A 26,782-nucleotide genomic window follows, 5' to 3' on the forward strand; every position below is an offset into this window, starting at 1 on the left:
GTAAGCTAACCATTTTATTTAGTAAAAGTGTTCAGAGAGCTTTAACAAAGCCTGTGCATAGCCTTGTTTTGAAGAAAGTGTAAACTAGCCGTTAATGTGTGTTGAAGCCGAAGCAAGTGTAAATGAGCCCTAATAGTTTTACATAATGCGTCAGCATCAACACATGTAGGACACCCAACATTAGAGGTAATTTATTCTTCCAAAGCAAATACACATTTGTACACTGGTACTAACTAGTATTCCAATGTTTCTCTCCCTCTCTCTCAAGGATGCTGTGCAGGAGATCAACACCCTTCTTTTCAACACTGATGACATCATAAAACCTCAAGGCACCCCAAAAGAGGGCTACACACTTGAATAGAATTTAGTGTCACTTTTATTTACAATTCCCAAATTTGAGGAAGCAGTTTGTAAAATTAGTAGAATGGTGTTCCTTAGACTGTGAACTGAGGATTCTTCAATTATTAAGATTTGAAAAGTATAATATCATATTCTTCCTGGAGCTACTATACTGCTTATTTTCTAAATATTTTATTTGCTAATTATTTTAGTATGTTCAAAGTAAAGTGCCCACTTATTTCTGCTGTGATCCCTGCATCACATCCCAGCCCATGTCACCCTGAATGTCACCATTCTAATACCCAACTCCAAGCACAGTAAATGTTTAGATTTTTTTTTTTAATCCTTTACTATTTCATAAAACCACTGTTTGAAAAGTAATACAGTAAAACCTTGGTTTGAGAGTAACTTGGTTTGAGAGAATTTTGCAAGACAAGCAAAATGTTTTAATACATTTTGCTTTGATATACAAGCGATGTCTTGATATTAGAGTAGCGTCATGTCACAACTGAGTATAAAAGAGAAGAGAGGCGTCTCTAATTGTAGCAATATGGTTACATTTAATGAAGGTACAACATTTAGCAACTTATTGCTTCACTTGGAGGTGTCTCTCTTCTCTTTTATACTATGTAAAAAAAATGCTTTGATATACAAGTGCTTTGGATTACAAGCATGTTTCTGGAACAAATTATCCTCGCATTCCAAGGTTTCACTGTACATGTCTTACTGAAATAAGTGTGTAAAAGCTCCACTGAGCAGCTGGTGGGGCACATAGCCAGAGATACCTATTACAGACAATCATACTGGTGTTGTGCCTCTGTTTCTCCACTGCTTGGCCATTTACAAAGCACAGCCACAGTTTCATCAGTCTGTGCTTTGTGAACGGCTAAGGGCTTGTTCACACATTTACTAAGGCGTCAATGAGCTTTAGAATGGGGCATTTTCCAAGCATTAAAAGTACTCCCTAAATTCCCTATGCTTGATTTCATAGCGTTTGATGAGTGTTAAGCCCCGTACATGCGGCCAAGAATGTAGTCAGGAAAAAAACGTTGTTATTCCTGACGAGATTCTTGGCAAGAATCTCTTGCCGCCCGAGTGTACACACACCTCTTTCAAAAGAACCGCGGTTCTTTTAAAAGGCAAGAACGCAGTGACGTCATCGCGTACGACGAGCATGCACTTGCCGCCATCTTGCTTCACCCTACCTAGGCAATGGAAGCTACCGCACATGCGTTAAAGTCATTTCGAGCATGTGCGGGTTTCCACGGCGACAGGTAAGTATACAGACGCTCGCTTTCCTCGTCGGGAAACAGGATGAAAAAAATCTTGACGAGAAAATAGAGAGCAGGATCTCTATTTTTTGCATCGAGATTCTGGGCAGATTTCCAGATGAGAAACCTGAAAGCCTCGTACACACGCTCGGTTTATTCGGCAAGAAAGCTCTGCCAGCTGGTTCTTGCCGAGAAAACCGAGCGTGTGTACGAGGCTTTAGGGCGTGTTAAAACTACTCCACAATGAATTTTAACGCGCTACAACCGCACCAAACCACGTCGAAAACACCTGCCAGAGCATTTGCGGAGTGTTACCATAGACTTGAATGGGAGGAGTTGAAAGGCTTCAAACCCCGCCTAAATTGACATGAGGCTTTAATTTAGAAGAGGCGCAACGCTAACGGTTAGTGTGAACAGCACAATGTGCTGTCTATTATATCTTGGGCATAGGTGTTTGAGGGGCGTTTTTAACGCCTGTCAAATGCCTTTTAAACGTCTGCTCTTAATGACAGTGTGAACTCAAACTAATGGCGCGTACACACAACCGTTTTTAATGTCATGGGAAAAAACTACGTTTTTCTCGACGTGATTCTTGTCAAGCCTGCCTTGCATACACACAATCGTGAAAAAAAAATGCTCGCTCAAAGCACGGTGACGTACAACACATACAACGACACTATAAAGGGGAAGTTCCATTTGGATGGCGCCACCCTTGGGGCTGCTTTTGCTAATTTCTTGTTAGTAAAAGTTTGGTGAGAGACGATTTGCATTTTTTAGTCTTCGTGCTTTTCAGTCTGTTATGCCGCGTACACACGATCATTTTTCGGCATGAAAAAAACTATGGGCCAGATTCACAGAAGAAGTACGCCGGCGTATATACTGATACACCGGCGTACTTTCAAATTTGCCGCGTCGTATCTTTAGTTTGAATCCTCAAATCAAGATACGATGGCTTCTGGCTTCGATCCGACAGGCGTACGGCTTTGTACGCCTTCGGATCGTAGGTGCAATACTTCGGCGCCCGCTGGGTGGAGTTCGCGTCGTTTTCCGCGTCGTGTATGCTAATTCGCTTTTTCCGGCGATTCACGAAGGTACGCGCGGCCGTCGCATTCTCTTACGTCGTCGCTAGTCGGCTTTTCCCGGCGTATAGTTAAAGATGCTATTTCGTGGCGTATAGATAGACCTGCCATGTTAAAGTATGGCCGTCGTTCCCGCGTCGAATTTAGATTTTTTTTTTTGCGTAAGTCGTCCGTGAATAGAAAAGGACGTAACTCACGTCTACGTTCAAAAAATGACGTGGGTGCGACGTGATTTCGCGCAAAGCACCGCGGGAAATTTCAAAACGGAGCATGCGCAATACGTTTGGCGCGGGAACGCGCATAATTTAAATGACCCACGCCCCCTACCGGGATCATTTGAATTAGGCGGGCTTGCGCCGGAGGGATTTACGCTACGCCGCCGCAACTTTACAGGCAAGTGCCGTTTTTAACCTCTTGCCGACCGCGCTATAGCAAAAATACTGCTACAGCGCGGTCAAGTTACTGTGACAGGACGTCCCTGGGACGTCCTCGTGCACTTCCGCGTTTGCGCGTCCCCTGGGGCGCGCTCGCGGAAGTGTCCCTGCTAGCCGGGTCTAGAAGACCCGGCGCATCACGGATCACGGTAAATTGCAGCTGATGGCGGCCGTTTACCACGTGATCGCTCCGTCAAATGACGGAGCGATCACTTGTAAACAAACCGGCGTCATTTGATGACGCCGGTTCCTCCCTCCCCTCTCTGTACCGTTCGGTACAGTGCGAGAGGAGGGGGGGGGGAGCGCAGGGTGTCCAGCAGTGCTGTGGCTGGACAACTGCAGTCACAGATCCATCCCAGCTCAGCTATCCCTGCGCAATACTCTGCAAATACCCCATGCTCTTGCAATACCCCATGCTCTGGCAATACCCCATGCTCTGGCAATACCCCATGCTCTGGCAATACCCCATGCTCTGGCAATACCCCATACTCTGGCAATACCCCATACTCTGGCAATACCCCATACTCTGGCAATACCCCATACTCTGCAATACCTCGATACTCTGCAATACCCTGCGCAATACTCTGCAATACCCCAATACTCTGCAATACCCCAATACCCTGCGCGATACTCCGCAATACCCCAATACTCCGCAATACCCCAATACTCCGCAATACCCCAATACTCTGCATATATAATGTTTTGGGGTTCTATGTAATTGTAAGAATTGGTCTGGGTGTTCCAGAACGCCTGATGGCGCTCCCTGCATGTTGGGCCTCTCTATGTGGCCACGCCGTGTAAAAGTCGCACACATGGGGTATCGCCATACTCGGGAGGAATAGCAGAATGTGTTTTGGGGTGTAATTCGTGGTAAGCATATGCTGTGTGTGAGAAATAACCTGCGAATATGACAGAAACAAGTTTTTTTTTTTTTACAGAATTTTCTGTCGTTTTTCTTTTATAGCGCAAAAAATAAAAAACCCAGAGGTGATCAAATACCACCAAAAGAAAGCTCTATTTGTGTGAAAAAAAGGACAAAAATTTCAAATGGGTACAATGTTGTATGACTGAGTAATTGTCATTCAAATTGTGAGAGCACCGAAAGCTGAAAATTGGTCTGGTTAGGAAGGGGGTTTAAGTGCCCAGTGGTCAAGAGGTTAATGACCAATTAAAAAAATTGCATTTTCTCATCATACGCGGCATTAGAGTTGGGAGGCGTCACATCAGTACTATTTTCTGGCAGCTGCTCAGTGGGTGCTTATTATTATTATACAGGATTTATATAGCGCCAACAGTTTGCGCAGCGCTTTACAACATGAGGGCAGACAAAAAGTTATAATACAATAATATACATAACACATAATATAACTGGGTACTGACATTTATAGGTAAAGTTGATCCAGGGAATATTTGATTGTCTCTCTGGGGATCAGGAAGGAATTTTTGGCCCCTGCTGTATCAAATTAGATCATGCTTTGCTAGGGTTTTTTGCCTTCCTCTGGATCAACTGTGGGTATACGATTGTGTATATGGGATTATATGTTTTTTTTTATTTCGTTTTTTTGGTTGACTAGATGGACTTGTGTCTTTTTTCAACCTGACTTACTATGTAATTTATACAGTGGGGATCAGAGGGCCCTGCTTGTTAGAGCTTACAATCTAAAAAGGAGGGCAAGTGGTACAAAAGGTAATAACTTTTACACACTTATTTCGATAAGACGCATATACCAAAATAATGACCGTTTCAAAAATGTAAAAATCACTGTGCCTGATTTGGGCTTTAAAGTGGAATCCTCTCAATAGGCTCAATTCAAGTCATAATGCATGTGTTATTTGCCATAACAGTCTTTATTTTCAGCCATGTTAAAGACTTTTCCAGTTCAGATTAGCTCTCTTTGTTGAATATAATGGTTGTTATGGCAAATGATGGCTGTAACAGCTTAGTCGATTGTGCCTCGGTCAATTATATACAGTGAATGGAAAGGATTTTCACAAACTGTATGGATTCTGCTCTGTAGAGACTGATAACAGTCCTCTCCCTCCCCAGATGAAGAAGGTGAGAATGCTAAGTAAGCCTCTCTAGCTGCTATAATCACATGCTCGATCCTAGGGTATTGATCGTTATTCATCAATTAGGAATCAATTAATTCTTGTGAAGCGGATTAAATAAGTGTTGGAAATGTGATACTAACAGTGTACCGACCAGCCCCTGTATTGCCATGGTTGTATTGGCTACAACGTATCAGTTTTAATCATAGTTGTCTGCACACTGGAAACCTGATTTTAACCAAATTAAAGTGTCTACTACCTGAAAGTCCCATGTTTCTCTGGCAACACGTGGCAATCCTTGCTGCTTTCTTGGTGCATTTTCTCTTGAGGTCCCTATAATGGTAGGACAAGATATCAAGTGTGAAAAGAATTGTCAGTATTAAACCCAAAAGCAAACATTTATTATATTGTAGCTTACCAATTCTTAGATGTGATGTCTGCATTCATTTTCTTTGTTTAGGCTTTCTTATTTTTCTTTTCATCTGGTGATCCAGCTAGTAATTCTGTTGTTTCAAAAAACAAGCTCTTCTGCAGATGTATCAGTTTACATGAATAAGACAAACCATTAACTACTGACAGAGGTGCTTAAAAAGGTCTGCTGTTTGCTGTAACTGCCTATAAATTGTGATCTGGAATTTAACGTTGGTGTGTTAGTGGATTTAAATCTGCTAGTACATCCAAGACTACCTTTCCCCAGACTAACAATGCCTTTGTACAAAAGTGACTCCTGTGCTCATTCATCCAGAGTGGAGGCAATCTACAGGAGGTGTGTTACTGGGCAGATCACAGGTGAGAACAGTGGGAAAAAGCCCAAAAAAGAAAACTAAAGCAGATACCACATCTAAAGATCGGTATGCTGTCATAAATTCAATTTTTGGTTTTGGGTTTAATACCACATTAAATATCAAATAAATGTAAAAAGTTATATAAGCAGCTTGGTCTTCTAAAGTGGATCAAAAAGTCATTAAAACGATCTCCTCTCTAAAAGTCCGGGTCCCTCGCTGGCAATGGCATTTTTTCTCCGGGTGCCAGTCTGGGTATCTCCATTGACCAGCTCAGGATAATGTAACTCCTTCATATGTGCAGGAGTAGGGATGATTGATTGATTGATTGATTGATTTATTGGATTTGTAATGCGCCAAATACTGACCCGTCAGGGAAGCGTCTAAGCGCAGAAGACATACCTGTAAATAGATAAATCAAGTCAGGGAAAGAAAATAGAAGGAAAAGAAAAAAGGAGAGCACAAAAAAGCAAACTACCAAGGAACAACAGGGAAAACTAACGTGACTCAGCCTGCTTTTCCCTCAAAAAACCAAGTTTTTATCCTTTTACGAAAGGCCATAATGGAGGGGAGAGACCGGATAGAAACAGGGAGACTATTCCATAGGGCCGTTGCTCTCACAGAAAAGCGTCTACCCCCGAAGGTAAGCAGGCGAGCAGATGGACAAGTGACGAGACCAGCTGTAAGTGATCTAAGTCCTCGTGCAGGGGTGTATCGCGTTATCAAGGAATTCAGGTATTGTGGGCCCGTCCCATGATAAGCGCGATAGGCGAGACAGATGAGCCGAACATCCCCCCCCCCCCCCCCCCGTTCGGTTCGCACCAGAATCTTCGCGCGAACATTAACGTCTGTGGGACTCGAACATTCAAATTCAAAAGTGCTCATTTTAAAGCCTAATATGCAAGTTATTGTCGTAAAACGTCTTTGAGAACCTGGGTCTTGCCCCAGGGAACATGTATCAATGGAAAACCAACGTTAGACCTACCGGTAACGGTATTTCTATGAACCTTCCAGGACGGCACCCGAGAGATGATGGCTCCTCCTGCAGGAAACACAATCACATGACAGTTTAAAAGGCCCCTCCCTTCCCCTTGCTCTTCAGTATGCAATAGAGTAATCCTGAACTGGTTCACAAGGGACGTAGTCCTTATAGGTACTTACCTTTTTTCCCTCCACATAGGGTGGGAAGTAGGCCTGCCGTCCTGGAAGGTTCATAGAAATACCGTTACCGGTAGGTCTAACGTTGGTTTTCTCTTACCACCTTCCAGGACGGCACCCGAGAGGATAATTGAGTAATAAACACAGGCCTACCTTCAGGGTGGGACCACAGCTTGTAGCACCTTTCGACCAAAGGCTAAGTCTTGCTGTGACAACATTTCCACACGGTAGTGCTTCAGGAATGTATGATGGCTGGACCAGGTGGCCGCACTGCGGATTTGTTCCCAGGAGGCCCCTGCTTTCTCAGCCCAGGAAGTTGCTATGGCTCTGGTAGAGTGAGCCTTGATCTTTTTGGGAGCTGTTGCTCCAGTACATACATAGGCTTTGGATATTGCTTCTCTAATCCATCTTGAGACTGAGGCTTTTGATGCCTGCAGTCCCTTCCTGGGCCCAGCGTGTAGAACTAGCAGGTGGTTAGATCTTCTAAAACTTTTAGTTCTCTCTAGATAAATGAGAAGACACCTTCTCACGTCTAACAAATGAAATTTCTTTTCTTTTTCGTTCTTTGGTTCAGAACAAAAGGACGGCAATAGTATGTCTTGCGTCCTATGAAATAGGGATGCCACCTTCGGCAGGTACAGGGGGTCTGCTCTGAGGGTGATCCTATCTGGCTGTACCCTCAGGAAGGGTTCTTTCATGGATAGCGCCTGCAAATCCCCTACCCTCCTGGCCGAAGTAATGGCTAACAAAAAAGTCAACTTTAAGGTTAGAAACTTAAGGGGAACCTCTTCCAGAGGTTCGAATGGGTGTATATATAACGCCTCTAACACCCTAGTTAAGTCCCAAGGCGGACAATTATATTTTTGGACTGGAGAAATTCTTTCTCTAGCTAACAAGAAACGTTTTATAAGGTCCTCTTTCGCCAATCTTTTATCCAGATAGACTGAAAGAGCCGTTATTTGGACCCGAAGGGTACTAACTTTTAATCCTAAATCTACCCCATCCTGGAGGAAGTCCAGGATAACCGGGATAGAAGTTGAAGCTACCTGTCTTTCCTTACGCCAGGAACAGAAGGTCTTCCATACCTTTTGGTAAATTTTTTGAGTTACTGGTTTTCTGCTCATGAGAAGGGTATCTATGACCCTCTCTGAGCAGCCTTTTACGTTCTAGAATCTGGCGCTCACTAACCAGGCTGCTAGCTGGAAGAATTCCGGCTTTGGATGGAGTACTGGGCCCTGCCTGAGGAGATCTGCCCTGTACGGGAGCTTCAGAGGCTCCACCATTGCCATGGCTCTTAGGTTTGCGAACCAAGTTCTTTTTGGCCACCATGGTGCTATCAGAAGAATCTGGCCTGGAGACCTGCTGAGTTTCTGAAGAACTCGCGGAATGAGCGCTACCGGCGGGAAGGCATAGGCCAGCCCGAAGCGCCAGGTCTGGGATAGCGCATCCAGACCTTCCGACTGTAGTTCCCAGGAAATCGAGAAATACCTTTCTACCTTCCTGTTTAGTCTGTTGGCAAACAAGTCTATTTCCGGTTCCCCGAAATACTGGACTAGGTGTTGAAACACCTCTGGGTTCAGTTCCCATTCCTCCTCCCTCAACTTGTGACGGCTGAGGAAGTCTGCTTCTATATTGCTCGTCCCCTTTATGTATATGGCTGAGATAGAGAGTACTCTTTCTTCTGCCCAGGTTAGTATTTCCCTGGAAAGTTCTAGTAGGGGACTGGACCTGGTCCCTCCCTGGTGACCTAGGTACGCTACTACTGTAGAGTTGTCTGAGCTTACTTGGACTTCTCTGCCTCTGATGTCTTCCTGGAAGGCTATTAAGGCTTCCCCCACTGCTCTGAGTTCTTTGTAATTGGATGACCTGCGAGCTAGTGAGCTGTCCCATTGCCCCTGCGCTTTTTTCCCCTCCAGGTGGGCGCCCCACCCCTAGGAACTGGCATCCGTGGTAACCTTCACTGGGTTCCACTGAGCCCACGGTCGCCCTCCCCTCAGGTTTTGGGGAGATGTCCACCACTCCAGGGAGGACAGAACCTGGGGGGTGAGTAGTATATCCTGATCTAAGGACTCTTTCCTTTTGTCCCATGAGGACAGGAAGAAGAAGTGTAATGCCCTTGCATGAAGCTGAGCCCAAACCACCGCTGGGATGCTTGCTGACATCAGGCCTAGAACTCTCAGAACATTTCGTCTGGAGAGTTTGGGGTTTTTGATAAGGTTCCCGACTGCTGAGGCTAGTTTTAAAACTTTTTCTTCTGGTAAGAAGAGTCTCTGCTGCCTGGTGTCCACTACGTATCCCAGGAAGGTCTTGACCTGTTCTGGGTTGAGGGAGGATTTTTCTATGTTGATTATCCACCCTAGGCTCTCTAGGAGTGCCATTGCTTTGTTGGCATCCAGCGTGACTTGGGCGGCTGATTTTCCTGAAATCAGCAAGTCGTCTAAATAAGGTATAAGGGATATGCCCTGAAGGTGCAGGTATGCCACCGCTTCTGCTAGGAGTTTTGTAAAAATCCTTGGGCTGGAGGTTAGCCCGAATGGTAGTACTCTGAACTGCCAGTGGAAGGTTTCTCCTTCCACCACGACCGCAAACCTCAGATATACCTGGTGATCCACGTGGATTGGCACGTGGAGATAGGCATCTTTGAGATCTAGGGTCACCAAGAAGGCCTCCTTCATGAGGTTCTTTCTTACCGAATAAATACTTTCCATAGCAAACTTTTTGTATTCTAGAAACTTGTTCAGGTTTCTCAAGTTTACTATTAGACGGTATTTCCCGGAGGGTTTCCGTACTACGAAAATATGGGAATAAAATCCCTGGTACTGCTGAGCTTTTGGTACTGGTACTACCACTAGTTGTTTGGCTAAGTCCTGTATGCCCTCCAAGAGGGCAGACCTTTTCAGGGTATCCCTGGGAAGGTGAGTAATGGTGATCATGGTGGGGGGTGTAGCCAGAAATTCTAGGCGATAGCCTTTTTGAATTATTTGGCAGATGTAATGACTGTTCGAAATTTTTTCCCATAGGGGAAGGAATTGAGATAGTCGACCCCCCACTCTGACTACGTCGTCACTTGGACGGTTTGTCGCTGGGTTTTGGAGGAGGGAAAAGGAGGTTGTTCTTCCTGTTCCCTTTGCCAAAGTTCCAACGCCTGAAAGGTTCCTTTTTGGCTTTTTGTCTACCCTGCCCCTGGGGGCCTCGAAAAGTTTTCTTGAAACCTTCTTTTTTGGGTTTAACTGGGAATTTTTTACCTTTTTCTGATGACCTAGCCAGGACATCATCCAGGTCTTTCCCAAACAACAGGGAACCTTGAAAGGGGATGCCACAGAGTTTTCCCTTGGATGTAGCATCTCCTTCCCAGGCCTTGATCCAAACTGCCCTCCTAGTAGAGTTAATGAGGGCTGCTGTCTTGGCTGCTGCCCTTGCAGATTCCGTAGCTGCATCTGCTAGGTAAGCAATCGCCTTCCTTACTACTGTAAGTGACTCAACTACCTCCTCCGCCTCCGAATTCTGGGCGAGGTGGTCGGTGAGTGTCTCTACCCAAACATCTGTATTCCTAGCTACACATGCTGCTGCTAAGGCTGGGCTTAGTGCTGCCGCATTGGCCTCCCAGGCTTTCCTAAGGAGAGACTCTGCTCGACGGTCCATCACATCCTTGATGTTACCTGTATCCTCAAAGGAGAGATCAGACAATTTAGTGACTTGCGACAAAGCCGCATCAAGTCTAGGAAGCTTAAAAAAAACTTCCTCATCTTCCTGGGAGAAGGGGAACCTTCTTTTCCAGGTTTTTTGTTTGATTATTCTCCTTTCAGGGTCTCTCCACTCCTGAAGGACTAACTCCTTGAGGGATTTGTGCAGGGGGAATACTTTAGATTGAGCGTCACTCAGGCCCCTATAAACTTTATCCTGTGCTGAGGTAGGTTTAGGGGTCTCAGGAATTTCCTCTGTGGCGTAGATAGCCTGGAGGAGACTCTCTAGATCTTCTACAGCAAAGAGGTGTTTTCTTGGACGTGTGTCCTCCTGAGACTGACTAATGGAGTCTCCATCTACCTCCCCTGAGCTGTGCCTAGACCTAGGTAGACTGGCTACCTCACTCTCTTCACCATCTGCTTCCCCCAAAGGGGGATTTTGTGAGGGTGTAAAGAAAACACTTGGGCCCTTAGAAAAGGGGGTCTCCTGAGAGGAAGTGCCTTCCTTAGGGGTAAGTTTCTCTGTTTCAGTCTGTGCCGACTGCCCGGCTGCCTCCCGAAAGGCTTTGACTGTTGCTAACATTTCTGTTTGCATGGATGAGAGAAAACTCTTCATCATGGCAGCAGCCTCCTTTCCCGCCAGTATATTAATACATTTGTAGCAGAAAGGTTTTGTGTAGGACTTGGGGAGCTTCTCTCTACAATTCCCACATTTTTTAGAGGAACTATGGCCTGTAGCGGAAGGAGACTGAGCTGAGGCCTCCTGGGGTCCGCTGGGGGTTTCTGAAAAGACATGAAATGTACATTTAAATTGTCTTTCCCCAAGACTGCTGGCTGTACTGGGGAGGGGAGGAAGTAGACGAGAAGGGACCAGATCCTGCTCCGGTCGTTCCCTAAAAGTTTGGGAACTCTCACCACTTCCCCCCTCCCTTTCCAGGGGGATTGGTACTTACCGCCCCCCGACCTGGATCTGCCAGCGGTCGTGTCGGTCTTTCCGTCCTCTTCCATGAGGAGGGTGACTCGGCCCTGGCTGTCGGTACTCCTGTACTGGTCACCGCAAGCCGACCCGTCCACCACCCACGCTGTCTCCTCGCTCCACTGGGAACTTCCGGGTTACGCCGTCCGGAACCGCCCACTTCCTGTGATGCAGTTCCTGTCTCAGAATGAGGCCTGGAGCGCGGCGTTTTTACGTCTGGAGACCCGGGAAAACGGCGATTCGAATGGTGGTGGATTTGATAGCACGCAGTGATGGCTCACCTCCCCGCAGCTCAGAGCACTGGTGCTTCCATAGGGCGACCTGTGAGTTTGGACCGAAGTCTACAGGTAAGTTCAGCCCTCCCCGGCCTCCCTTAAACCTGTCTCACAGGGGTACCTTCGACCCTCCCCGGTCTCTAGGTTTCCATAAACAAAACAAACGTGTCGCTGTGTTGGAGAAACACAATCAATACTGAGGAGCAAGGGGAAGGGCGGGGCCTTTTAAACTGTCATGTGATTGTGTTTCCTGCAGGAGGAGCCATCATCTCTCGGGTGCCGTCCTGGAAGGTGGTAAGAGAAATTTTTTTTAAAAACGTTTTTTTTTCTGGAGCAGTGATTTAAATGATGCTTAAATAAAAAAAAAAAAATATATATGAAAAATTCCTTTAAATATTGTAACTGCTGGGTGTCTATAGTATGATTGTGAAAACGTCTTTGAGAACCCGGGTCTTGCCCCAGGGAACATGTATCAATGGAAAAAAAGTTTTAAAAACGGTCGTTTTTTCTGGAGCAGTAAATTTAATGATGCTTAAATAAAAAAAAATATGAAAAATTCATTTAAATATTGTACCTGCTGGGTGTCTATAGTATTCCTGTGAAGTGGCACGTGTTTAGAACTGTCCCTGCACATAATGAGATTACTATAAGAATAAAGTAATTTAAAACTGCTTGCGGCTTTAATGTAATGTCTGGTCCCTGCAATATGGATGGAAATAATTGAGAAAAATAGCACACGGTAGTCAAGAGGGCATCAAAAGATATAAGCAGTCCCTTCTACCTCACCTGCTCAATGCAGCAAAGAGGCTTATACCAAAAAAGTGGCAGGAAACTGAAAGCCCACAGATCTGGATCTGGATAGATGCAGTGGAGGAAACTTACAGGTTGGAAGAGTTAAAGGAGAGCCTATCAGAAACAAACAGCGATTTCAAGGAAAAATGGAAAAAGTGGACAGAGTACAAAAAAACATGGAGCTACGTTGAGGGACTGAGAGTTCCCTAGTCATTAATACCCTGAGAATATAGTATCCTAAGGCATAAAATACAAGTGGACCTTAAACAAAGTTAGATATCTTAGTTTCCAAATATATAAATAATTTGCACATTATTGTTAAACTTATAAGTATCCTTTATACGGAAAGGCAGTAGATTCTTGGGAGCCACGAGGGGGAGGGGGGGAGGCCGGGGGGAAAATGTCTTATATATGAGCTTTGTTTGACCTTCTCAGCTAGGGGGCAGATAATAAAGGAGTATGGGTAAGACCCTATCACCCTAGCGGGAAGGTGATATATTTATATATTTCAAATGTAAAAAAAAAAAAAAACATTTTCTAAGCACCATTGATGCTAGAGATACTTTTTGGCTGCATAAAATACAACATATGATGCAAACCGTGAACAGAGACGTAAGAAGCATCAAATCATGAGCTGGTCTCGAGAATTTTGGTAAAGGCTGAAGTGGTTTTAAAGAAAAAAGAAAAAAAGAAAATAGCACAGACAGTACACACACCACGTAGCTTTATGGTGCACACTGCAGAGGACACAGGCAATACACCACGTGAGAATACTGCACCTAGCACAATCACCTGCCTGCCTGCCAGTAAATTAGGAAGAGCTGATCTAGCTAAACTATACAGTGCATAAATATATATACAACACCTGGGATGCATATATATCCTCTACACACTGTAACTTTAACTGACTAGCCTGCCTTCTCTATCTACCTGCAAAAAATGACACTCTCTCTGTCTCTCTCTGTTTTCTCTTAACCACTGCAACACACTACACAAGGCTGACCTGCAGGCGGCCTTTTATAGTGTGGGGCGTGTACTAAACCCCCTGAGCCATAATTGGCCAAAGCCACCCTGGCTTTGGCCAATTATGGCTCTCTGTTTTTTGCAAGCTGTGATTGGCCAAGCATGTGGGTCATAGTGCATGCTTGGTCAATCATCAGCCAGCAATGCACTGCGATGCCGCAGTGAATTATGGGCTGTGAAACGTAACTCGAATTTGGCGCGAACGGCCCAAAACGTTCGTAATATTGCATGAACGATCGGACATACGATGTTCGAGTCGACTCGAATACGAAGCTCATCCCTATGCAGGAGTCAGTCATCACAGCACACAGGACAGCTCCAGTGCTGTAAGCTGAACTGCCCATGCACAGCTCAGTTTACATGCCGGAGAGAACTGCGAGCAGGAAGGTAAGTGTTTTTGTTGCTCGCAGTCTATTATAAGAAGTCTTCAGTTCCACTTTTTTTAAATTGAATTGAATTTGGAATTTGAAAAAAAAAAACAGACTTACTGCTAGGATCGCCAGGTGAAAAACAAGAGAAAACATTTAACGATTGGTAAGCTGCAATACAGTATATTTAAGATGAATTTCAGGTATGTACATATTTACATTGGTGCAGCTTGGGTTTAACAATAGGTGTATGATACCTGTGGGACCTTTTAGAACAGTGGTGTGAACAGTAGACCCGTGGCCCCCTCCGAGCCAGATAAAAGCCCCCTTCGCACAAAGCATTCTCTGACTGGACAAAGTGTAGAGGCGGGGCAAAGTGACATCATGATGTCTGTTCTAGTTATTGTACAGTAGATCTATAGCAGCCCGGTGCTGAATCATCTGATACTTACTGACATCAATGAAGCTTCAGGTTCAGCATTGTGCATTTGTTTAGGTGGTATTTCTCCTTCTGCATTGCAAGATGCACATCTCCATGTACCACTAATAAGGAAACAAGGAAAATACTTATGGGCCACAAATTCACACCATATATAAAGTTATTCTGTATGGACTCTTGGAATTCTAACCTGCCCCATCCTATACCCTATAACTGATGGGGCTGCCTATTGTAACTGGTGAAGAAATCATGGGACACTGGAGGCAGGCAAGGGCAGGGCTCAGTGTGACTTTTAACAGAAAGTCAGTACTTGCATATTAGAGGAATGTCCCATTTTTTGAGACTCTTACCAAATATAACCAGGTTATTTTTTGCACTGGGTATCTGTTCTTAGACTGTTCTGCCTCTCCAATCTAAGCACTGAAAGCGTGATCTCTATAACTGATCCAGTTGTGGCAAGATAGCTGTAACTTACAGTCTTAGTAGAATTAGCAGACAGTTACTCAATCCAAATTACATCTTTCAGATCGTAGAAATCTTTAATCCAAAACTTGTGCAGATAATAACAGATGAACATCAGAAAGGTCAAATAATCATAATATATATAGCTCCAGCAATCACATGTGCTCCAAACAGAAACTGAAGATATACTAAAAAGAGGGTAATACTTATGCCGTGTACACACGATCGGTTCGTCTGATGAAAACGGTCTGATGGACCGCTTTTCATCAGACGAACCGATCGTGTGTGGGCCCCATCGTTTTTTTTATCCATCGGTGAAAAAACTAGGAACTTGTTTTAAAATTATCTGATGGTTATAAAACCGATAGAAAAAAACGATCGTCTGTGGGCACGTCCATCGGTTAAAAATCCATGCATGCTCAGAATCAAGTCGACGCATGCTCGGAAGCATTGAACTTCATTTTTCTCAGCATGTCGTTGTGTTTTACGTCACCGCGTTCTGACACGATCGTTTTTTTAACTGATGGTGTGTAGGCAGGACTGATGAAAGTCAGCTTCATTGGATATCTGATGAAAAAATCCATCAGACCATTTTCATCAGATGAACCGATCGTGTGTACAGGGCATTACAGTACAGAGCATCTTCTAGATACAGAGTGAGGAAGGGACAAAATGATTTAAAGACAAACAAACAACAATGCATGTGTAACATGATAAAGACTCTGATTTTAAATCAAGAAAAAGGTCATATATACAGGGTTCATTTAAGCATTTTTTTTGCCATCTGTGTCCCATTGCAGAGATTTCCCTTCACTTCCTGTCCCATAACCAAACAGGAAGTGAAATGAAATCCCGGCAAATTAACTATATAGTAAAATGATGGCCGGCAGGATCCCCTCTCGTTCAGGGGGCGACATCATATGACGTCGCCCCTGTGGCACCACTCTCACGCTCCAGTGAGGGCGTGCAGAGCTGTGATCGCAGTCGCACCATGTCCCTAGGACACAGCGTGACTCCGTACTCGGTAAAGAGACAATAATGCGGCTCTTTACCCATGTAAAATGCAGTTTATCGGCTATCCTCTCTTCACACTGACAAAGTGTGAGGCGAGGAGAGACAGTCAGCGGCATTTCTCCTCGCAGGGGAGACTGTAAAGGTAATCAGGGCACTGATCATAAGTGCAGCCACAGCAGTGCCCATCAGTGACACCAATCAGTGCTGCCTATCATTGCTCTATCGGTACCACCTATCAGTGCCCATCAGTGCTCAGTGCCGCATATCAGTGCCCATCAGTGTGGCATATTAGTGCCTCCTCATTAGTGCCACCTAATCAGTGCCCATAAGGGACGCCTCATCAGTGCAGCCTATAAGTGCCCATCAGTGAAGGAGAAAAATTACTTCAATTTATAAAATATATTGATATAACCTAAGAAAAGAAAGTATTTATTTATTTTTTCAAAATATTCAGTCTTTTTTCTCTTTTTTTTTTAGGAAAAAAAAAAAAGAAACCCCAGCGATGATTAAATACCACCAAACGAAAGCTCTAATTGTGGGAAGGAAATTATAAAATTGTCATATGGGTACAGTGTTGCATGACCATGCAATTGTTATTCAATATGTGAGAGCTCTGAAAGTTGAAAATTGGCCTGGGCAGGAAGGGGGTAAACTTGCCCTGTATTGAAACGGTTAAGATAATTCATTGGGGACCCCCAGGTCACCAGAACTAGTGTCCCCATTGGAAGATTTCCTTTGTATTACTTTTCCAGGTACAACCCAAAATTTGGGATCTTCTTTTACTTTTACTTTCGAAGATAATGGTAAACAAATAGAGAGGATGAATCACCTTAATAGGGGCAAAGATAGCAATAAAAACTGAGTAGCATTCTAATCCCTCTCCACTCTACCCAAAACTAAAAATAAAATAAAAAAAAGTTTTTGCCTTTTAGTTTTACTTTAAATTCAATATCTAAAACATTTCTCGAAAAATAGCATTACACAAAAGCAGACAATATGGTATTAGTATTTTATAGCAATTAAAAGATGACTGAAATTTGAATTAGATTGTGTAGTGTGTACCTTGGAATGTGGCTAAGTGGTGGTACCAGACACGACAGGTGAAAAGAACGAGGACAACCATCGCAGCATAATAGCTCTCCACCATCCCTACACACTGAGCACTCGTCATCGTTACTCTGTGAATGGCAGAAAACCAAATTGGTGTTGAGTACAGTGACAGCCAACACATGACAAGTACATGAAGCTGAATATGGAATAGACTAGACGTATTTAACAAGTTGAATAGCTTTCCTAAGATCTAAAGAATGCCTGTCATCCCTGACCATCCTTCTTACCCGGTATGTAAAATGACTAATAAGACTCTTCAAAAAAATAGATAACACATATGTGAGTTGTGGATGCTGCACAATTTGTAGTATTTAATGGAAGATCCCTCAAAAGGGGTTTTTTTTAGCAGCGAGATAAGTATTTGAAAAGCAAAAGATGTTACATAAAAATTGGTATTTATTTATTAGTTAAATGATATCAATTATTTTTTTCGAAATTACATAGAAATCGTAAAAAAACAATTTTGACCCTAACATTGACAACATACTCATTAAAAAATTGAAAAACTACACATAACTCATGTTATGTAAACTCTTTGTAATTTTGTAGAGCTTCACATAATCCATACGCGTTTCGACCTTTCTTGGTCTTCTTCAGGGGATTATTTACTATGTGAGAAAGAAAAGGTTTACAAATTATTATGTTTATAGATACATCATTTATATAATTTAGTATATTCTAATATAACAGAGTAGTATATATGCCTAACACTTTTCAATGAGGAAGCCATGTCCTGTGGCCAGACGAATTGCTGTTTTTTTAAAAGCACACCCAAGCCTCAATGGTCCCGGACTGTCCACATGCTGCTCACCTGCCCTCCATGGACGAGCTGGGGTGAAGAAGGGGGAAGAAGACCAAGAAAGGTCTAAACGCATAGGGATGATATGAAGCTCTACAAAATTACAAATAGTTTACATGTGTATTTTTCAAAATTTTTAATGAATATGTTGTCAGTGTTAGGGTCAGAACATTTTTTTTACGATTTCTATGCAATTATGGAAAATATTTTTGATATCATTTAGCCAATAAATAAATACCAATTTTTATATTATAATATAATATTTTGCTTTTCAAATACTTATCTCGCTGCTAAAAATATCCCTTGAGGGATCTTCCATTAAATAAGACCCTTCAAATACCTACCAAGTGACAACAGCACTGACCTGATCCACCATTTCATCCCTCTGAAAAACTAAGTGCATCATGATATGGGGTACATGCTACAATTTTCAGGCTCCCTAAAATACTACGCTTGGGGTCTAATTAGCCAACTACGAGGCCCAGGCACTGTCATGTGGGGACAGGAAGAGCTTACTTAACCCCTTCCTGCCCAGCCCAGGCATCCCTTTAAGTGGGTCTATAGCAGGACAGACTTCCCAATTACATGACCATTGTGAAAGGCTGTCACAGTGGTCACATGATTGGAAGCACATCCTGCTGGCTCCCAATCATAACAAGAGACCAAGAGCTGTCTATTACAGTTCAGTCAGGGCTGCCATCAGTCAGGGCTGCCTAGTTCAATGCTACAATCAGGGGGGTACAGGCATTACACCTGTAAGGGGCCCGATGAGAGCACTCCCAGTAGAGAAATCTCAACTATGCATGAAAGCAGGGCTGGTGCAATGATTTTTGACACCCTAGGTGAAACCTCATTTTGCCGCCCCCCCACCCTTGGCTCCACCCCTGACTCCCCTCCCTTTTGCCCTGCCCATGTATACCCCACCTTTTTAAATGTAGTGGCCATCAAATGCAGCCCACCAGCACCCATCAATGCAACCTACCAGCTCCCATCAAATGCAGCCTCACCAACGCCCATCAAATGTAGCCTCACCAGTGCCCATCAATGCAGCCTACCAGAGGCCATCAAATGCAATCTACCAGTGGCCATCAATGAATGCTTCCTTGCTTCCTTTCATTCAGGATTATGGGCACAGACACAGTCCTCCGATGTCGCTGCACCTCTGACACTATGTGCGAATGGAGTTGTGGCTGCCTGCTGATGATGAGATTTAGTTGCTTGCTGCAGAGAGAAGAGAGTAGGAACACCAGTGGCCGGGTGCCCTAGGTAACAGTGTGGCTGCCTAGTTCAGGGCTGCCATTAGGGGGGTACAGGCATTACACCTGTAAGGGGCCCGATGGTTCCCAGGGGCCGGGCCGGCCCCTCTCCCGTTTTTTTTATTTATTGCATTACACCTGTAAGGGGCCCCCCCAGACTTTTTTTTCTGCATTACAGCCGTTAAGGGCCCCGATGGATATATTATTATCTCGCGTCAGGAGAGAAGAGACTGCACTTGTTTTTTTTTTCATCAGCACCCCCCCCCCCTTCCTGGTTCTCTGCTCCAGGGGGCCTAGTTTGTCTATTGGTAGTACCAGCCCTGCGAGAAAGCATATGTGTGGCATGTGGGTGCTGAAGCTCCCCCTCTGAAGCCACACATATTCATTATTTGAGCAGCAAGAGGTTAACCTTCTGGAACACCTGACTGGTTCCAATTGCTGTCTGTGTCCCCAATAGGGGAGTTCACTCTCTCTGTTTGCCCTGTTGACCTGTCATTGATCTGCCACTTATGGGTTAATGGTGCATACCGAGTTCAGTGATTGACAACAGGCTGCCCTATTTAAACACCTCAGCAGCACAGTGTCTTCGCTGCCTGATCTGCAGTTCATACCTGTTCCCGTGACTTCCTGTGATCTGATCTGTTTCCTGTGTTTGACCCGGCTTGTTTGACTGCGATTAATCTCTGTTATCCTGATCCCAGCCTGCCTTGTGACCACGCTCAGCTCTACACTGCTTGATATCCTGTTGCCAAACTTTGCCTGGATCCTGACCATTCTCTGCCTGTCATTTATACCTACATCTGATCGTCTGTTACCACACCTGGCTTGTCTGACTACGTATTCAGTGTCTCCCCAGCCCTGCATCTACCATCCTGCGTCCTGTTTCCTGCTGCACCAGCTGGACTGACAAGAACAAAGACGAACCAGGCACCCATACACCGCCAGGCTCTTGCGGCCACTGTTGCAACATCGGTGGCCCTTGAGCTGGGGCCTTCCCACTGCACGTCAGGCTCATCCGGCAGGTACGTAACAGTTGACCATTATTAAGCATGCAAATACTAAAAGTGAAGGTGAAAGAAAATCCCAAATTTGAGTGGTCACCAGAACAGTAATAGAGGAGAAATCTTCAAATGGTGACACTTGTTCTGGTGACCAAAACAGATTCCCCCTCACTTTGGAGGGACTTCCTCTCACTTCCGGTTCTAGCTCTGGGACAGGAAGTACAGGGAGATCTCCCCAATAACAAAACAAAAAACTTTACTCTTTGTAAAATGAAAAAAATTAAAAAGTTTTGCCTCTAGCTCTACCTTAAGTACCTGATGATTTGGTACTTCGGAATCAGATTGTGGAGGAGTTATGATCCCAATCTAGAAATTGAAAACAAGACAGACTGTAATTTAGCATCAGCAGAGAGAAAATATACCATAACTGCCTTAAAGAGACAATTTTGAAGAATTTCTCATTTACAACCTAGATAATACATGCATAGTATATAACAGTGCACGTTTGTGTGGTCCATAAATGACAAATACCAGTCTTCAAAGTGATATTCACAGAGTATTTTTTCTCAGAGAGTAGGTGCAGGAACTCCCTCCTTCCGAGTCACCTCTTGTGTCCACCCCTACCCACCTCCAAGCACCATTCCTTGGTTCCACCACCTCCCCACCTCCGAGCACCATTTATTTTCTCCACCCCCTACCCACCTCCAAGCACCATTCATTCCCCCGCGTTCCTGCTGAAAAAAAGCCCTGTTAATAATAATAATAAAAAATGCTTATAAACGCAGTCTTACCCATGGGCCTCGATGCGTATGACTCATAGTGAGCATGGAGATTCTGATCTTCTTAATCTAGATCCTTAACTGGCCAGGATGCAGTGGCCTATAGGCCCCCATAACACTTCTGGAAGAGCAAGGTCTTCAAACTCTTCCTGAAGCTTAGCAAATTGATGGTGTTTTTTAGGGCCAACGTTAATTTATTCCAAACCTTACCCCCCTGCACCGAGAAAGCACGTCCTCCTCGTCTGTTTCCTCACCGTGGGGACAACGACATTCGTTTGTCCCGCTGAACGTAGGAGCATATCGTGTGAATTTTTTCCGGAGGTACTCTGGTCCACCTCCATGGACTATCCTATGCATAAAACAGCTAACTTTAAACAGAACCAGCTCACGAACAGGTAACCAATGCAAGGTATTCAGGTGATGTCATTGCCTAAATATGGGCAATGCTCATATTTGGTAAATTACTAGTCACTGGATGGGCAGAGGCTGCTGGGGAACTGGGAGATTAGAGGCTTCATCGGGTTTGGTTTACCTTCAACTGACAGCGCACGGCACAGGGTGCATTCAAAAGCTGCTATTGGAATGAATAGCAACTATTGATCTGCCCACTGCCATGTGCTGTCAATCAAAAGTCCAGTTGACCTGATGGAGAACTAGTTTCTCAGGTCCCCATCAGGTTCCTTCCACCCCACTACAAAACTCCTCAGCCATACACATGTTAGTGTGATGGGCGCATTGGCCGTGGAGGGAGGGCGGAAGTGACTGTACTGAGGAAGAAGTGTTCAGTGTGGCCATTCCTCCCTCAGTGCAGGCATGGACAGTCTGTAACAGGTACATGAATAGGGCGCAAGCACCAACACTTTACATGATACGCCCCAACGGAAGTATGTGCCTGTAGGTTGGTTTGAATCGCTTCTAACTTGATTATTTGCCATGTTCATTTTGTTGCTTCATGCCGATTTTATTTTTATTTTTTTTGCACGCACTGATTTGCATGGGGAAGAAATACAGCTTCGATGAAAACAAAAGCCTATACAAATTAACTTGAAAGTTACATAGTTACATAGTTAGTCAGGTTTAAAAAAGACACGTCCATCTAGATCAGCCATAAAAAGAAATAAACAAAAAATATTATCAAACAATCCCATATACCCAATCCTATACCCACAGTTGATCCAGAGGAAGGCGAAAAACCCAAGCAACCCAATCCAATTTGCCTCCAGCAAGGGAAAAATTTCCTTCCTGACCCCCAAGAGGCAATCGGATTTTCCCTGGATCAACTTATAAATGTCAGTGCCCAATTATATATATATATTTTAGTAATATTATTATCATTAAAGAAAATCCTTGGACCTTAGCATCCAAACGCATTGGCTTTTCTTCATTCATATATTTTGTTTTTCATAACTAAACATTAATATAATAATATATATTATTAGAGCTTACAAGACCAGAGGGTGGTTTTGGACGAAGGGTCAGCTTTAGCGGATGGTTGCGGCTCTGATCTACGCTCTCCAGTTCTGTTTCCTTTGGTCTTGCCCTGTCTGAGTATTAGAATGTTTTTAGCCTATGACAGAACTGGTAATTTATTGAATTGTCAATGAAATTAGGGTAGTTTTAAATAAAAAAAGCATAGAAACATTTCCTTATTGTAGCTGTAAACATTTCTAATGTTTTAACACAAAATACTGTCTATGAAGCGCATGGAGCACTATATACAAATGTATGACATGGTTATATACTTGAATTATACTAAATATATCTTTACACATTTAAAATACTGAACATGTATCAATATCTTTGTTAAACTAGAATTTATGAAGAGACAACAGATTTCTTTTGTAGTTAAAGATTAATTTTTATTGTTCAAGAAGATGTTCAAAACCTGGGCCACTTTCTAGACTAAAAATGTCCCAGAAATTACCCTTTAACGGCAGTCCCGGAAAAGCAGAGAAAATGGAAACTTTTCAATAATGCTTACATATCAAATAAAAGGTAATTTTACTGAAAACTAAAGCTGGTGGGCGGAATGAAAAAGACAAAAACAAACTAATAGATTTCTCTATTCATACAAAGGAGGTGGATGGAGCTATCCTCCCAGGGCATTTTATTCTGACACCAGGACCCCCCATGGGTAGTCCTGATCAGTGGCTGTAGCGGATTGGTTTCTGCACTTCATCGACAAAAGCTTTCCAGCATGTCCCTATGACAGAAGTTGATCAAACAATTAACTTCTGTTGGGCATGGTTTGTCCCACACTGATCGAGATTCAGCTGGTCCCTGCTGAATGGGGCCAAATATCGACCAGTCCATATGACCACCTTTAACCAGATAAATTGCCATCATCAAATATAAAAGAAGATAACTAAGCCAAGAGGCAACCCATGTTTTTTAGTGCTTTCTTACAATGCATGTGTTATTTATTAGGACTTACAATACACGTACAAGACTTGTCCATACTAAACTCTAGAAGATACCCATACAGATCCATACAGTAGGTATCTGTAGGGCAAGACCTTTGGTATATCTGAAGAGTGAGCAAAAAGCTGAAAGTGAGCAGACCAGATGCCACAAAATTCATGGTGCTCTGTTTAAAGTGGAATCTTGGACAAAATAGAGAATTAAACATATGGTGCAGTCTTTTACTAGCATTAATACACCAATTTTGTTTATATGCCTCATTTGTATCATAGTTGTGTTACCTTTTGAGGCAGTAGATCCACAATTTTTCCATTTCCTTAAACCACCTTTTTTCCTTCTGCTGTGAAATTATACAGCAGGGTTACCTTGTCACAGGACAAGTTCCTGTGACACAAGGTGAGGATGCCAAAATGAACCCACCCCTCCCAAAAGCTGTTTAATTTAGCATTGCAAACACAGACTGTATTTAGGAATATTCATTTTTTTTTGTTTTGTTTGTTTTTTGGTGTAAAAGCAATAATCTCAAATGCAGAAGCCAGGCGTAAAGAAGTCAGCTTATCTGCATAACTGATCTGCAAGTTCTTTTTCCCACACAGGGGGGTAAGGAGGTGTGGATACTCTCAGCAGGTGGCACAGACGTCATTGTATCCTGTACCTGGGGAAAGCCAGACATCTTGGCACCGGCAGTCTGGTGCCAAGGTCATGGCTGAATTCAAAGCACAATAGCATTTTCTTATGCTGGCAGAAAAGCGTCAGACTTTTCAGAGCTTCCCCCAGTGATGGGTACAGGGGAACCTATGTTTTGGGGTTCCACTGGAGGGAGACTAGAAGGTGTTTAGGACCGCTACCCGGATGTACACTAGGACTGATGAGACTTGCAGTTCTGTATTGGCTGTATTTACTGTTCTGTGGTCTATTTCCCCTTGCGGGTTCCACATTGCTACTCTGTGGACTATTTCTCCCACATTGCTACCTGTGTGGTCCTGAAGCTGAAGCCAGGACACCCAGCCCTCTGAAAACCCACAATCACCCTGTGAATGACCTTTGCCATCTGTCCTCTGGACCTCCCTTTCCTGCTGCCCTACCTGGATCATCTCTTGGCTGAGGTTCAGCTAGTGAGTCATCTGGCCTTTGCTGTGCCACATTGCTGTCTACCCTGCTGTGCCTGGATTACTACCCTGTGTGCTGGATTGCCCTGCCTGTCTTCTCTACTATGTGCCCAGAGTCCTCTGTGGATTGCCCTGCCTGCCCTTTCTGCTTGGTGCTCAGTGTCCTGATTAAGCACTTTGTGTGAAACGCGTCAGTGAACATTGTGGATCCCTTGTGTGTCATGTTTTTAATCTCTTGATTCTACAATAAACAACAAAAAAAAATTTCATCACTGAATGTTCCGCTCTCTCTTTTCATTTGTATGGACTTCCTAGGTTGCGTGCCTTGGCAGGCACCTGGTTTTGTTTCCACAACAATATTAGGAGATCCTTAATTGCAGAAAGCCTTGGAGCGGTGTGTACTTCTCTTTTCCCTCTGTGGATTGCCCTGCCTGCTTTCTCTGCTTTGTGCTCAGAGTCCTCAGTGGATTGCCCTACCTGCACACTATGTAGAATGCCCTTCCTTGACCCCCCCCCTGACGCCAGGACCCCGTCACCCACTACCCAGGTCAGTCAGACTTCCGCAGTGTGAGTCTTTGAACCCTTCTGCCCCTCATTTCTCTTTACTGTGCCATATAACTTAAGGTGACCAGATTTTTTTAAATAAATCCGGGGACACATTTTTTCTTACTAGTAATGGCAACAATCAGCAACTCTCTGCCCGTTGCCGCCCGCCTCACAGCCTCTCAAGTCTTACTCTTCGAGCCCCGGCTACTACTGGGTGGGAAGTGGAGGAAGATCACTTTGTCAGGGAAGGCAAGGAGATAGGCAGGTGGCTGGCCAGGATTTGAGCCAAGGCAGAAGAACATGCGAGCGAAGCTGAAGAAATATTCCCTCCACTCCGACCAGCACATGATCATCAGAAAGGGGCACAAATAATGGGAAAAATACAACCCCCCTAAGCTAGTAGGCACGGCGGAGCGGGGGGGTGTAATTCTAATTTTTTTATTTTCATTCTGCACTAATTGTCTTTGAAATTGCTCCTGCCCCCTATTAAATCCAATCTGGGGACAAAACCAGGGACAGACTTGGTCCGGGGACAGTGTCTTCAATCAGGGGACTGTCCCCTGAAACTGGGGATGTCTGGTCACCCTAATATAACTACCTGTGGACTTTTTATCAATGCTGTGCCCCATTGCTACTTTGTGAATCATTAACTTGTGCAGTGCCATATTGCCACCCTGTGGACTGTCTTTCTGTACTATGTCATATTGCAACCCCTAGCATACACCTAAGTCCTTCAATAAATGCCTGCACTCCCGGTTCCATGTGATTTGCCTGTGTGTGCTCTCTATCTGGTCTCCTAGTTTGTCACACAAATGAATGCAAAGAAGCTCCTTGACAGTCAGGTATAGTACTCTGTTTACAGAAAGAGCAGCTGTCACACTGACAGCAGAATGTTCTACATCGTGCAAGACAGGGTTGGACAATGTAAAGATGACAGAGGTTCCTGCTACAGCTCCACACCCTGCAGCAAGGTGACTAAGGCGAATGCCTCATATGTCTCTGCCTCAGTCTAGCCCTGGCTCAGCTGTACCCAGGGTAGTCTTAGATGGACACGTATCAATATCTATATTATTATAGAAAAGGGGGGGGGGGGGGTGTTTGCTGCGCTGTTCCTAGTAAATAATTCCTACTATGAGTAAAAACACATAAAGTATAAAACTAACTGTTATCACAAAGTGCCAAAGTCCATAAATGCTAATCACACAAACATAATCTTCAAAGATATGAACAAGTAAAATATATAAAATGATCCAGTGTACACTGGTGTACATAAATAAGCTGTGCAAGATTACAAAATAAATGTGAAAAATCGGACTTATAGTTTCTATGCAGAGTGCAAAAAGCTAAGTGCAACTGTATAAAGCCCTGTACATACGATCGGATATCTGATGGAATCTAATCCGATGGATTTTTTCGTCGGATATCCGATGAAGCTGACTTTCATTAGTCTTGCCTACACACCATCAGTCAAAAATCCGACCGTGTCCAAACGCGGTGACGTAAAACACTACGACGTGCTGAGAAAAATTAAGTTCAATGCTTCCGAGCATGCGTCGACTTGATTCTGAGCATGCATGGATTTTTGACTGATGGACTTCCACACAGACGATCTTTTTT

The 26,782-nt window shown here is 44.0% G+C and overlaps 1 protein-coding gene across 1 annotated transcript in view; it reads right to left on the reverse strand.

The window, feature by feature from the left end:
- LOC120935645 overlaps positions 1 to 20,083 on the reverse strand; it is a 36,386-nt gene extending 16,303 nt beyond the window's left edge. The window contains exons 1-4 of the mRNA XM_040347698.1: positions 19,921 to 20,083; positions 17,823 to 17,862; positions 14,682 to 14,772; positions 5,432 to 5,505 (exon numbers count right to left, since the gene is read on the reverse strand). Of these exons, the coding sequence (XP_040203632.1) occupies positions 5,432 to 5,505; positions 14,682 to 14,772; positions 17,823 to 17,862; positions 19,921 to 20,083 (368 nt within the window). The remainder of the gene's footprint in view (positions 1 to 5,431; positions 5,506 to 14,681; positions 14,773 to 17,822; positions 17,863 to 19,920) is intronic.
- Between the last annotated feature and the right edge of the window lie 6,699 nt (positions 20,084 to 26,782).

Source organism: Rana temporaria, chromosome 4, assembly GCF_905171775.1.
Source record: "Rana temporaria chromosome 4, aRanTem1.1, whole genome shotgun sequence".
In the NCBI taxonomy this organism is placed as follows: domain Eukaryota; kingdom Metazoa; phylum Chordata; class Amphibia; order Anura; family Ranidae; genus Rana; species Rana temporaria.